Here is a 12176-nt window from a genome sequence, read left to right on the forward strand (position 1 = left end):
TGCTCAACTTGCAAAAGCTTTCTCTTTTTTTCTTCCTCCTCCGTAAAGTTGGGTAGACATCAACGTTAGAGATTCTCATCGCTAACCCTTTCCCTCAGCTTGAAAACACCATTTGGAAGAAGATCACCCTCTGTTGCCGATCTTCTTGACCAAAAAATTAGTTTAGCAATGAGAATTTGTGAACCAAAAATTGGAATGTAAAAAATAAAGGAGTAGACAAGCGACACTAAGACAACTTTTAATCACCCAACAAAAAAAATGAGAGTAGGCTAGCGGCCGTTAAAATCGCTTTAGTCATCCAACATCTTCTATGATCATTCTAAAAAGCTGGTTTAGTGGTAGTTTAACCCGCCACTAGTGTTTGCATGCATATGGTGGCGGTTGTTCTGGTAGTTGCTAAAAATTATGGGTAGTATGATTTGTGACGCCAAATCTGCCGTTAGTTGTTGAACCGCTGCAAGTTCATTTGGTTCGAACCCCAACTAATTGAGTTATTTAACCCTGCTAATCCTTCAAATTCTAGTAGTGATTACTATTTGACAGCCGACCCTGGATCAAAACAAGAAAGATAGGAGACCCAAAAACAATGCTATTTATATTTTGACAAAAACAAAGGATGATAATGCAACTTTCAGCCTAGAGGTGGTAGCAAAAGTGGATCAGGAGGCTGATCTGTAATTAATTATGAATATGCTTTCTTCCCCCTTCTCTCTGCTTTGCTTGCATTTTAACTAACAGCCTAATACAGTCGAAGAGCTAGGGTCGGTTCAAAGATCTCAACATTGATTGAAAAAATCTAGAGTCTAATGTTGTGGAGTAATTTGTCTAGCTCTTGTTTATTTATTTTTCATAGAAAGTGTGATCATAAATGCACTATCACTGTCTTAAACATGCATGATAAAAATCTACAGAATATATGCAAAAGCAAGTTAACAACAAAACTTGCCCATAACCTCTATGGCTAATGTGAATGTGACCCATCACCAACCCCTACTCGTACTCGGAATGGTGGATCTTGTACATTCTCCACATGGTAGAGTAGCATTAATAAGATCATTTAAGTTTGTGTTTCTTTCTAATTAATTTGAAAAGGAAATGAGAGCTCTGTGATATGCCCTGACCTTGAGCAAGCAGGGCCATAACTAATGATTCAATTGCTCTGAGCAGAGCACCGACAATTGCGTGCGTGCTTTGAACTAAGCTGATTGGAAATTTTGTGAGTATGGGATCATTGTAAGACATAGTAAGTAGTGGAGCTGTGGCACACTGTATACATTACTGGTATTGACTCTTTTCTCGAGACAAATAAGGGAAGAGAAAAGTGTTTAATTCTAATTAGGAATTAGGGCGGTGATTAGCAGACACTCTTTTTTACGGACACTCAACAACACCTTTATTTGTAGAAGTTTCTAACCATCACAAATTGCAATATTGAAAAGAATATTAAATCTATTGTGATTGTTTCAACCGCCACAAACTACACATAAATGTTTTAGACGCGCAGTTTGTGGTCATTTCAAACGGTTAGAATTATATTTAAAAATCACCATAAATTACAAATATTGTTAATTGTTCGCCGAAAGAGATGTTCATCAATCATTTTACTTCTAAATATTCTGATATAAGTAACTACAATAGATATAATTGTTAACATCGACCATAGCTGAGCCGCTCAATAGTGCAAGACACCAAGTAACACTCATTTTTATGACAATTTAACACTAAGTGGACAGTTTAAAAAAAAACCTTAATTCTATTGTGGAGGCAAGAAATTACCACAAAAATAGTGTCAATAGGTGTCACACACAATAGTGCAAGACACCAAGTAACACTCATTTTTATGATAATTTAACACTAAGTCGACAGCTAAAAAAAAACCTTAATTCTATTATGTGGAGGCAAGAAATTACCAAAAAAATACTGGTGTCACACACAATTGTTATGGGGTGGACCCATCTTCTAATTTACTTGAGTGAACTGCCTTAGCTGTAGACCTGTAGTTAGGGGAATTGGGTTTAACACCCCAGCCCTTAGGCTTCCCGCCCCACTTAAAGTGGGGAAATTACCGGAAACCCTCAGGATTAATATCGGTAAATGATTTTCCGATACGTATCGGTTTATCATTTACCGATTCGTATTGATATAACAACATCAGATAGGTTTTGAAACATAATTTTCAAAACCCATTTCCCTCCCCAAATCACTCCCTCTTCAAATCTCTCCCAAACTTGCGTTCCACCACTCCAAGCTTCGGTCCCATCATCATCAAAGCTTCCTCAAAGCACCGGAACTCCCATTCCATTACATTCAAAAGGTAAGTTTGATTTTTATTGATTCTCTCACATTGATTGATGATTAGAGGTAGTTGATGGATTATTAGGTGAATGTTGAACACTAGGGTAGTTGATTATTGATTAGAGGTAGGTTTTATTGACTGAAATGGCATGAAACGGTCATGGGCACGAGTGGGTCGTTTCCAGTTCTGGTTTCTGGGTTACTGTAAAATCGGAAAAACATTTTCCGATTCTGTAATGGAAAATGTTTTTCCGATCCTGTAATGGGAAAACATTTCCCGATTCTAAACCAGTTTAAGGCAGTTTAAAGCAGTTTTTTTAAGCCAGTTTTTTTTAGTTTTCCTCCATCTATTGGGCTGAATATTTTGTACAAATTTTCAAATATTTTAGTGTCATGACACTGGAAAAGGGTGTTGATGGTATCGGCTTATTAGAACTAGGGAACTTCCTTAATGTTGCATTTTAGTTATCTAGATTGACAAATTAGAAAGGGTGTTGATGCTATATGAGAGATGTTTGTTTCTATATGAGAGATGTTTGTTGCTATATGAGAGATGTTTGTACAAGTTGTAACTGTTAAAGTTGTTCAAGTTGTAATTTGATGTTAAATTTGTTTGCTTTTCATAGGAGAATGAAGGGCGGGAGGAAGAGGTCTCGATCTTCTACAGTCGATGATGCAGAGGATCGCCACGAGCGCTTGCATGCTTCTACGAGGCGCGGCGACCATCGAGCACCCAGTCAGGCGGTTGAGGATTCGGCCCCGTCTCCGTCTCCGTCTGCTACTCCGGCCGGGGCTCCGTCTCCGTGTCCGTCTGCTACAGCTCCGTCAGGTGGTCCATCTACTACAGCTCCGTCAGGTACTCCGGCTGAGCCTCAGCCTCATCCTACTCCGGTCTCTCCGATGGTTGAGTTACCTCTTGAGGAGACATCTGGCGAGCAGTCTTCTTCGGAGCCCAGTGGCGAGGAGTCTGCTTCTGAGACTGCTTCTGAGGCCAGTGGTGAGGAGGAGGAGCCTCTTATTCTCCAGGAGGAGATTGATGCTGCTGATGTTGTGCCAGAGGGCGGTGCGGATGACGACCTCATCCAGAGGGTGGCACCGTTTCCCGGGGGGCCTGAGGATCTGTCGCTTCTTGCGCATTATCCTGACCACAAGGCTCCTTGGACGTGGCAGGCACTTCTTCGCACAGACCCGCGGTACGTGGACCGTCGGACATTGAGGGTGGCCACTGTTGGGGGGAAGGTATGGAACCTCCCCTGTGATGGCGATTCAGAGGCCCACACAGCTGTGCGACAGCTGCTGCAGCAGACGGGTTTGTATCACCTGCCTTGGTGCGGGTTACCGGAGACAGACCCAGCTGTCGTACTGGCCCTTGTTGAGAGATGGCATGAGGAGACGAGTAGCTTCCACATGCCGTTCGGGGAGATGACTATCACCCTGGACGATGTGTCGGCTATTCTCCATCTTCCCACAGGGTCGAGGTTCTACACTCCGGGCAGAGGGGAGCGAGACGAGGTTGCAGCGCTCTGCGCCCAGCTCCTGGGAGGATCTGTTGCTGCTTATCTGGCTGAGTTTGAGGCGGCGGGTGGCCAGAACATTCGGTTCATTACTTTGAAGACCATGTACACGTCTGCTATGGATGGTATGTCTTAATAATTACTTTATTAAGTTGTATTTATTTTTAGAGTATTATTAATAACTGTTAACTTAATTCATTTCATTGTAGGGGGACGCTATGAGGATGCTGCTAGGATCTGGCTGGTGAACCAGCTTGGTGCCACCCTCTTTGCCAGCAAGAGTGGTGGTTACCACACTACTGTCTACTGGATCGGGATGCTTGAGGACCTCGGTCGCGTGTCGGAGTACGCGTGGGGTGCGATTGCGCTGGCTTCGTTGTACGAACAGCTGAGTCGTGCTTCCCGCAGGAAGACAGCGCAGATCGGTGGGTTCACCTCCCTCGTGCTGTCATGGGCGTATGAGTACATATCCAGCAGCGTCATTATCAGGACGGAGGTCCCCGGCTACACACAGGACCAGCCTAGGGCGCAGCGGTGGTCCACGTCTCGGATCGCGCATTCCGGACTCGATGAGAGACGGGTCATGCTCGATGAGCTTACAGTGGATGATATCACATGGACCCCTTTTGAGGACCATCGAGATGTTCGACCGCGGGATCCCAGGGCCCTCTATTCCGGCTACATCCGGACACCTTACGGCCGGTCTGTGAGCCTACATCTACCAGAGCGGGTTATGCGCCAGTTTGGCTTCATACAGGACATCCCTCGACACCCCTCTGAGATCCAGACGACGGGGTCCCTTGCTGAGACCGCAGATGCTGCCTATGCTGAGTTTGAGCCGCACCTCCGCCCTCAGGGGATACCTGCTACATATCCGGGAGAGGCGGTGGAGGGTTACATGAGGTGGTATAGCAGAGTGTCACATGTGTTCATCATCCCTGAGGATAGGAGGGAGGAGCTTAGTGCCGTGGTAAGTTTGGATTCTAAACTTGTATATTATTTTTATTCATTCAATTGTGATTTTTGTTAATGAAATTATTTTTGTATATTATTTTTATGCAGTCTGCCATACGTAGGGGTGTGGAGTTGTTGGAGCAGTCCCTGGAGGTGCCAGGTGCTTATGCTCCAGGTGCCAGGTGCTTATGCTCCAGGGACACAGCCCCGGATCCTAACCCAAGGCCAACCGTCCTGACCGGCGGAATGCCCCATTAATGCAGCAATGGATCTATAGCCACAGTTACCATCATCCTCAACATCTGTAATTGTGCCAATATATGGATGGAGAAAGGCTGGAAAGTTACACATGAAATGGCTTGTATCAGACTTCTTCACACGCTTCTTCCTCTTTGCTGGTTGTGAAGACTTCTTTTCCTCTTTAATCTTCTTGTCAGTAAGTTCAAACGCTGAAGGATCACGAGTCAAGGATCCTATTGCTCGACCCTTGGGTTGTTTGCTCTCCTTCAACTTAGGAGTGCGGTTGGACTTTATCCGAAGCTCAGGAGTACATAGTGTACTCCTTTCAGGACAATAAATCGCTTGAAGCTTCCTCCTTACCATACTCTGCCCTCCAGTATCCAAAGAATGGAAATAACGTGTCAGTGCCTCAACTTCTGGGTGCATCTCTCCATGGTTTAGTCCGCAAATATCTGAGCTGCCAGTATCTGCAACAGGTACATGCTCCCAACTTAGGCTCTTCCAGAATGGATGAATGGCCTCGTACGGAATCCTCTCATAATCTGCAAGTTCACAGACATGTTACATTGAATCACAAATATAAATAATTGGAAGTAGTTGAGAGGAGAGTGGTTGACCGGTAACCTGCAAGTTGACAACCGCAAGGTAGTCCATGAGTCTCTCTCAATAAGCAATCGCATCTGCCGCCGGAGGCTCGCATTCTTGTCAGTTCAGCATCAATGAGTTTCAGGCATTTGATTGACACAAATCCCCTAATATTTGTGTAGAAAGGGGTCTTGAAAAGGTGATCAATTTTATTCATACTGCGCTCAAACGATGCTACTATCTCAGTGTGGCGATTGGTGGTCAAACTATGCGACGCATCCCATGATGTGGCCAGGTCACCCTTACTGTTCCGCAACATCAACTTCAAGCTGGCATGTGCACCTTCAGCCCTGCAAACCAACAACGCACATGTAAGAATTAATACTGTAATAATCTATGAAATGAAATACATATAACAAGTCATAACATAATTTTTGTACCTGTTACTTGTTGTTGTTCCAAAATGCATCACATGATTTGTCCATGCCTTGGCAAATTTCTGCTTGTGGACCAACCATGTAGTAGAACAATAAGTGGCAAATTTCAACTTGTGTTTATGCTTGCACATGTTAAACAATTCAATCCAATGAGCTTCAAATTCTGGAACTGTTGGAGCATCTACCAATTCGGCCCACTTGTCCATAACCTCTTGAGCAAAATCATCCGTGCCAACATACTCTTTGCACTTTGCCAAAACACACTTGTTGATGTGCCACAAGCATAGTAAATGGGTGGTGGTGGGAAGGCTTTGTGAAGCAGCACTCAATAAAGCAAGATCTCTGTCCGTCACAATCACTCTAGGCAACCTGGATTGGTCGGAAATCAGAGACTTCATACACTCCAATGCCCAAATGTAGTCCTCTGTGGTCTCACTGCCAATGTAACAGAATGCTATTGAGTATGTTTTATCCGTGGAGGTCAGGCCAACAATCTCGAGCAAGGGTAGTTTGTATTTGCTGGTCTTGTATGTGCAATCCATGATCACTACATATGGGAATGTGTTGAAAAGTTTGACGGCATTCGGATGAGCCCAAAATATATCTCTAATCACTTCCGATCCGGATTCATTTCGTTCGAAGTGAACATACTTCTCACCGTCCAACTTCTTCAGCAAGTATTGTATCTCTGTCAGTGACCCACGAACGGATTGTCTGAACCGCTTGCAAACACCATAAATTTGTTGGATGGTAGTCAAGTTTGAAGGATCTTTTTCCTTCAAGGACGCCAACATCTTTCTAGGTGGAACCCAAGTCTTAGCCTGATTTATCACGTCCTCCTTCGCCTCACTATTCAGTCTACCAGCGTAATTGTGGCCAACTAGTGACTCAGCTGCGAGATGGATGTGTCTACCGTCCATCACCTTCAACCACCAACCTTTATCATCTTTCGTACGTCGTCCTTTTAGCCTAAAAGGACAACCTGTCTTTTGTGTTGACGTTCCTTCAACAAGATCCGGTTCTCTGTAGGGAATATACGCACCATGCTTCTCACACCCCAGAATGACATATTCTTTTCTTCCCTTCGCACCACTATCAGACTTTGTTGTCACCAAAACAAAATTATTTGCCATAGAAATGTCGCGAACCCATTTCATAAGATCATCTTTCAAAGGGAAACGCTGTTTCAGGATAAACAAGGCATAAGGCATAAAACAAGGCATAAACAAAGCAAACAAAGCATGCAAAAATTTGTGCAATGAGTACCTGATCAGTATGATACAAATGAGAGACATCTATAGATATAATCGGAGGTTCAGCTAGTGATGGTTGCTCCTCTGGATTATCATTTTCCAATCCAGCAGCATGTATCAATTGTGATTCACCAAAGAAAAATGACTCTGTCATCCCTGGAACAAAAACGGTAAATCAATAACCGACCATATAACGGTAAATCAAATTCCGACCCTATAACTGTAAATCAAATTCCGGTACTATAACGGTAAATCATTTACCGATTCAGTTCACGATTCAGCAGCCTAAATTACCAACTTAACTAACTAAACTAACTACTTAAACTAACAACTAACTACTTAAACTAACTATAAATAAAGTACCAAAGCTAACAACACTTACCAGAAGTTAAAAGCTTTCCCTTGGTGGTGGTGGTGTTGGTGGTGGTGGTGGTGGAAATGTGGAGATGGTGGTGGTGGTGGGAAGGTGAAATGTGAGGGAGGAGTGGAGTAATGGAGAATAAGGTAGTTTGGGCGAGTTATGGGGGGCTGGTGGGGGGTTGTTGGAGGGAGGAGTAATGGTGGAGGGGTTGGTGGAGGGAGGAGTAATGGTGAAAAGGTGATCAAACTTCCAGATTACAAATCGGTAAATGATATACCGATACAATATTATAATCGGTTAATTATTAACCGATATTGTTCTTCGTGTTCTGGGTAATGGGATGAAGGTGTTCATACTGAGGAACAATAACGGTAAATGATTTACCGATTGGTATTTTGACATCGGCAAATCATTTACCGATGGGTAGTTTTGGAATAAAAAAAAATGCTGGGGCGCGTAGCCTAAAGGGTGGGGTGCCAAACCCAAATCCCTGTAGTTAGGGGTGCACATGGGTTGGGTTGGATGGATTTTGGTCAAAATAAAATCCGAACCGATCAAAATTGTCTAGGTTGAGTTGGGTTGGATTTCACGAATTTCTTCTTTGAACCCGATCCGAACCAACCCGACGAAGTTCAGATTGGGTTGGATGGATTGATTGGGTCGTTATATTAAAATAATAATATATCTGAAATATTAAAAAATCTTGCAAAAATTATTATAAATTCAGAAAAAGTTATAAAAAATACTAAATATGTTATAATACTAAATAGCATGAAAAAGACACAAAAAGTCATATCAAATAGCATGAAATAATACAACATAAATGACATATAGCCAAATATCATGAAAACATAAAACTTCATTACCAAATGACATGAAACAATCTAACATAAATAGTACCTAAAAAGTGAAAAACAACACTAAATGGCATGGCATGACACTTAGAACTTAGATGTCTCCAACATGCCAAATAACTATATATAAACATGTAACAAATAACTACGAACAAATACTCTAAGTTCAAATATGACAAATAACTACAAATACTTAAGTCTCAAAGTTTCAAAAGTCATCACTCCGACACTAGCACTCCAAGTATGAGTAAAATTATAAAAAAATTATTATTACATGTATGGATTTTGGGTTGGGTTGGATGGATTTGAACTGAATCCGAAATCCGATCCGAACTTGGTTGGGTTGTAGTAAAATTCATCCGATTAACCCGATTGCCCGATCCAACCCGCATTTTTTCTATTGGATCGGATTGGGTTGGACGGGTTCATTGGATCTACCCGGCCCATGTTCACCCCTACCTGTAGTAATGGTTATCGCTAACAACCTTTAACTGTGTTAAGTGTCAAATGTCTAAACTTCAAAACAAGTGCATTATACTTGTAATATGTTATATATATGCAGATAAACTCCTACAAGCTACAATGTGATCAGCCACATCATGTGAACAAGCTGACTTTTGAGACCCTTGTGAGGTCAACCGCGTTTTTAGACTTTTGGGTTATGACCCAAATGCCGGTGATCTTCTATACATATTTTAATCTTTGAAGAGAACTTCTTACCATTTTCTTTTGAGAAACAAACAAAACATTCATGGAAAAAACCAATTCCAGTGCAGGGGAACGAAACAGGAAACTTGTTATCCTTTTGTGAACGAGCATATATTTGTGCTTTTCATATAAGAACTTAGCTTTATATTGAGCTCATTGGTTAGAAAAGTGGAAGTTCTATACTTGATTGTCCTGACCAACTGACTTAACGGTCACTGATCGTGTAGTCATTTGGGCCGATCGAAGGATTAGTGGGCAGAATGGTCATTTGGACCCACTGAAACAGAATGATTTGGTATTAATTTAATGGCGTAATTAATATCATATAAGAAGAGAATTAGCTTGGTATCCTAGGTTCGCTATGTGGAGAAGGTGGTTGGTGTGCGCAGGAAGCTTCGTGTCATCTTGATTTGGCATAGGAATGAAGGATGGTTATGATATGTTATTCAGGTTAAACAAGTAAGTAGTAACAAAAGAAGCTGCAATGTGTCAAACGTGATTAAAAGGTTGTTTAGATGCTTTCTTTTTCCCCAAAGCTAAAACGTCAAATTGCTTGCAAACAACGTGTTGCCTTTGAAAGTTATTCTTTTACTTGATTTTACTAAACATACACTTTTAAGGAGTCTAAGAAAGAGTAATTAAATCCAGTACTGCAATAATGGGGCTATAATTGTAGTAATACTAGTTTATAGGTCTCATGTCTCATATTTTTATAAGTTAATGGAGTCTTGGGATGGTTTAGTGGGGGATAACTTCAGGGCTAGAAGACTTCAATTGAATGTAGTATTAATGGTTTCCCATTCCAATAACAATAGCAATAATCATTCAAGATCTCAGGTCCATATTCTAATATTGGTCTATGGCAAGAGTTTGAATCTACAAGCAAAAGACGTCACTCTTTGACATTGGTTGCAAAAGAGGTAAGCATACTAGTTGAGGTTGATTGACTACAATTAAAATATAGAGCTTATAATCAATGTGGTCATTTTTCTATAATGATTCCGCTGAATTATATAGATCAGCAAGTTGGAGAACCATTGAAATTTGCCTTCCATCGGTATTTGGAAACCTATGTAGATTATCTAATGACATTAAATTTTAAATATAGTGTCTAAGATAAAATTTAATTATTATATAGGGGCATCAAGAAATTTGGAAATACTACTTAATAGGTAGGTCTAGTTAATTTTTATTGAAATTAAAGCCGATAAATGAAAACCGTGTTAATAAAGCACAACAATTGTACATGAATGATAGCTCAAGTGATAATAACTGCGGGACATATGGGTTGGGGAGGGGAATGTTCAGAGATCAATCTCTTAAGGGCGTAATTTATATTTCTGATGTAAAAAAAAGCACAACAATTCAAGAATGCTCCAAAGATTAAAGAATATATGCACCAATTGGCATTAATTTGTCATGAGCATGATGACTTTGTGCACTTCTTGTCTCTTCCAACATTGCAAAACTACGATATTTATACGAGCAACAAGTGAACTTCTCCTCTTCCTGGAGCCGTGAAGCTTAACACTGATTAGAGTTATCGAGAGCTGGATTGGTGCATGGGTTGGGGTGTCCTGATTTGTGACTAGCACGGTGTGTGGATGAGTGGCTTTGCATCATATGGGCCTGACGGTAATGCGTTTTTCTCGGAGGCTCATGCGTTGCGTGAAAGCATTTCCTTTGCTTGGAACCATAGGTGTAAGTTTATTGTTTGTGAGGTGGATTGTGCGGAGCTCATTTCTTCTCTTGATGATTTGAAGAACATGAGATTTCTGGCTCTTCTTAAGGATATCATCTTGATGATAAAGAGGAGTTGGAAGATTTCTTTCAAGTTGGTATGTTGTGATTGTAATGCTCATGCATACATCGTAGCTAGATTGGAGGTCGTACGCATACTCTGGTACTCGTTTAATTGATGTTCCTTAACTTGATCAAGAGACTCTGCTTTTGAAAGACTCTCTATCGTCCTTTATTGTAATTTTTCAAAACATAAAAAAAAAATAGTACTAGAGGGGGATTTATAAAAAGATATAACATTTTTATATTGTACTGAGTCTTGGTAGAACGCAGTAATTACATTCTTTCATATCCTCCAATAGAAAATGCATAAAAACTTCCATGGTGAATTTATAAGACTTTGGTGAATTGCTCCTAATGATAAATGAGTGATCAATCCCGTGGTATATAAGTTTGAGTATTGTGTATGGTAAAAATTCAAGAGCTAGTTTTATTAAATTGTGAAAGTTTCCGACTTGAACGAAATTGACTAGTGTGAAGGATACTTGTCTCAAACAAAAACAAAAAGCCCTTCAATATAAGATTCGGTTGCTGGGACATTGTTTTCGGACGAGTTAAAAGGAAAAGTTAAATGGCCATGACCATGAACCATGAACAACATTGAATGCGCCTTAAATGAACACGAAGCAAGCCGTAGGAACAACGCTAGAAGAAGTGCAAGATAAACTGCAAATATATATGTTTCAGGTTTACCTTCATGAATGCTCTTTACCAGTCTAGTGTCACTGTTACTTTAGCATAAAGTAGTGTCCACCATTCTAAATTTGTAATCCAAGTAGGAAGGAAAAGTGCTCTCTTAATTTAGAAGGACACTCCTAACCTGTAATCTACTTCAATCAAGAAACTCAGGGCTAATTCCTCTGTCATATTGCTACTTGTTTGCTACTTTGTTTTTCTCAAAGTAGAATATGCTCTTGCAATTTTTATGAGTAAGGTTTCTTACGCAACAATTCATAGTAAGAAATAGCAAACACTAAATGCATGATTGCAAAAAAACTGGACAATTAATATGAAGGTGTAATCAATTCTAGCAAGAAGCTCACTTGAGTAGCTTCTAGGTTTTGAAATAAAAGTTGTTTCAAACATAATCTCATACATCATTTTTGCGGTGAGGTTATAAGCAGTCGACTTCGTATGTGTTTGAATATCAATTATTGAGTTGAGTGTTACTTGAA

The 12176-nt window shown here is 40.8% G+C and overlaps 1 protein-coding gene across 1 annotated transcript; it reads left to right on the top strand.

Moving 5' to 3' along the window:
* The first annotated feature begins 3195 nt into the window (after window positions 1-3195).
* Window positions 3196-5021, top strand: LOC130717479 (protein MAINTENANCE OF MERISTEMS-like). The gene is made up of 4 exons (XM_057567713.1): window positions 3196-3292; window positions 3353-3934; window positions 4019-4779; window positions 4872-5021. Exons 1-4 carry the CDS (start codon window positions 3196-3198, stop codon window positions 5019-5021), a joined length of 1590 nt encoding a protein of 529 aa, XP_057423696.1.
* Window positions 5022-12176: the final 7155 nt, after the last annotated feature.

Source organism: Lotus japonicus, chromosome 5 (assembly GCF_012489685.1).
Source record: "Lotus japonicus ecotype B-129 chromosome 5, LjGifu_v1.2".
NCBI classification, from domain to species: Eukaryota; Viridiplantae; Streptophyta; class Magnoliopsida; order Fabales; family Fabaceae; genus Lotus; species Lotus japonicus.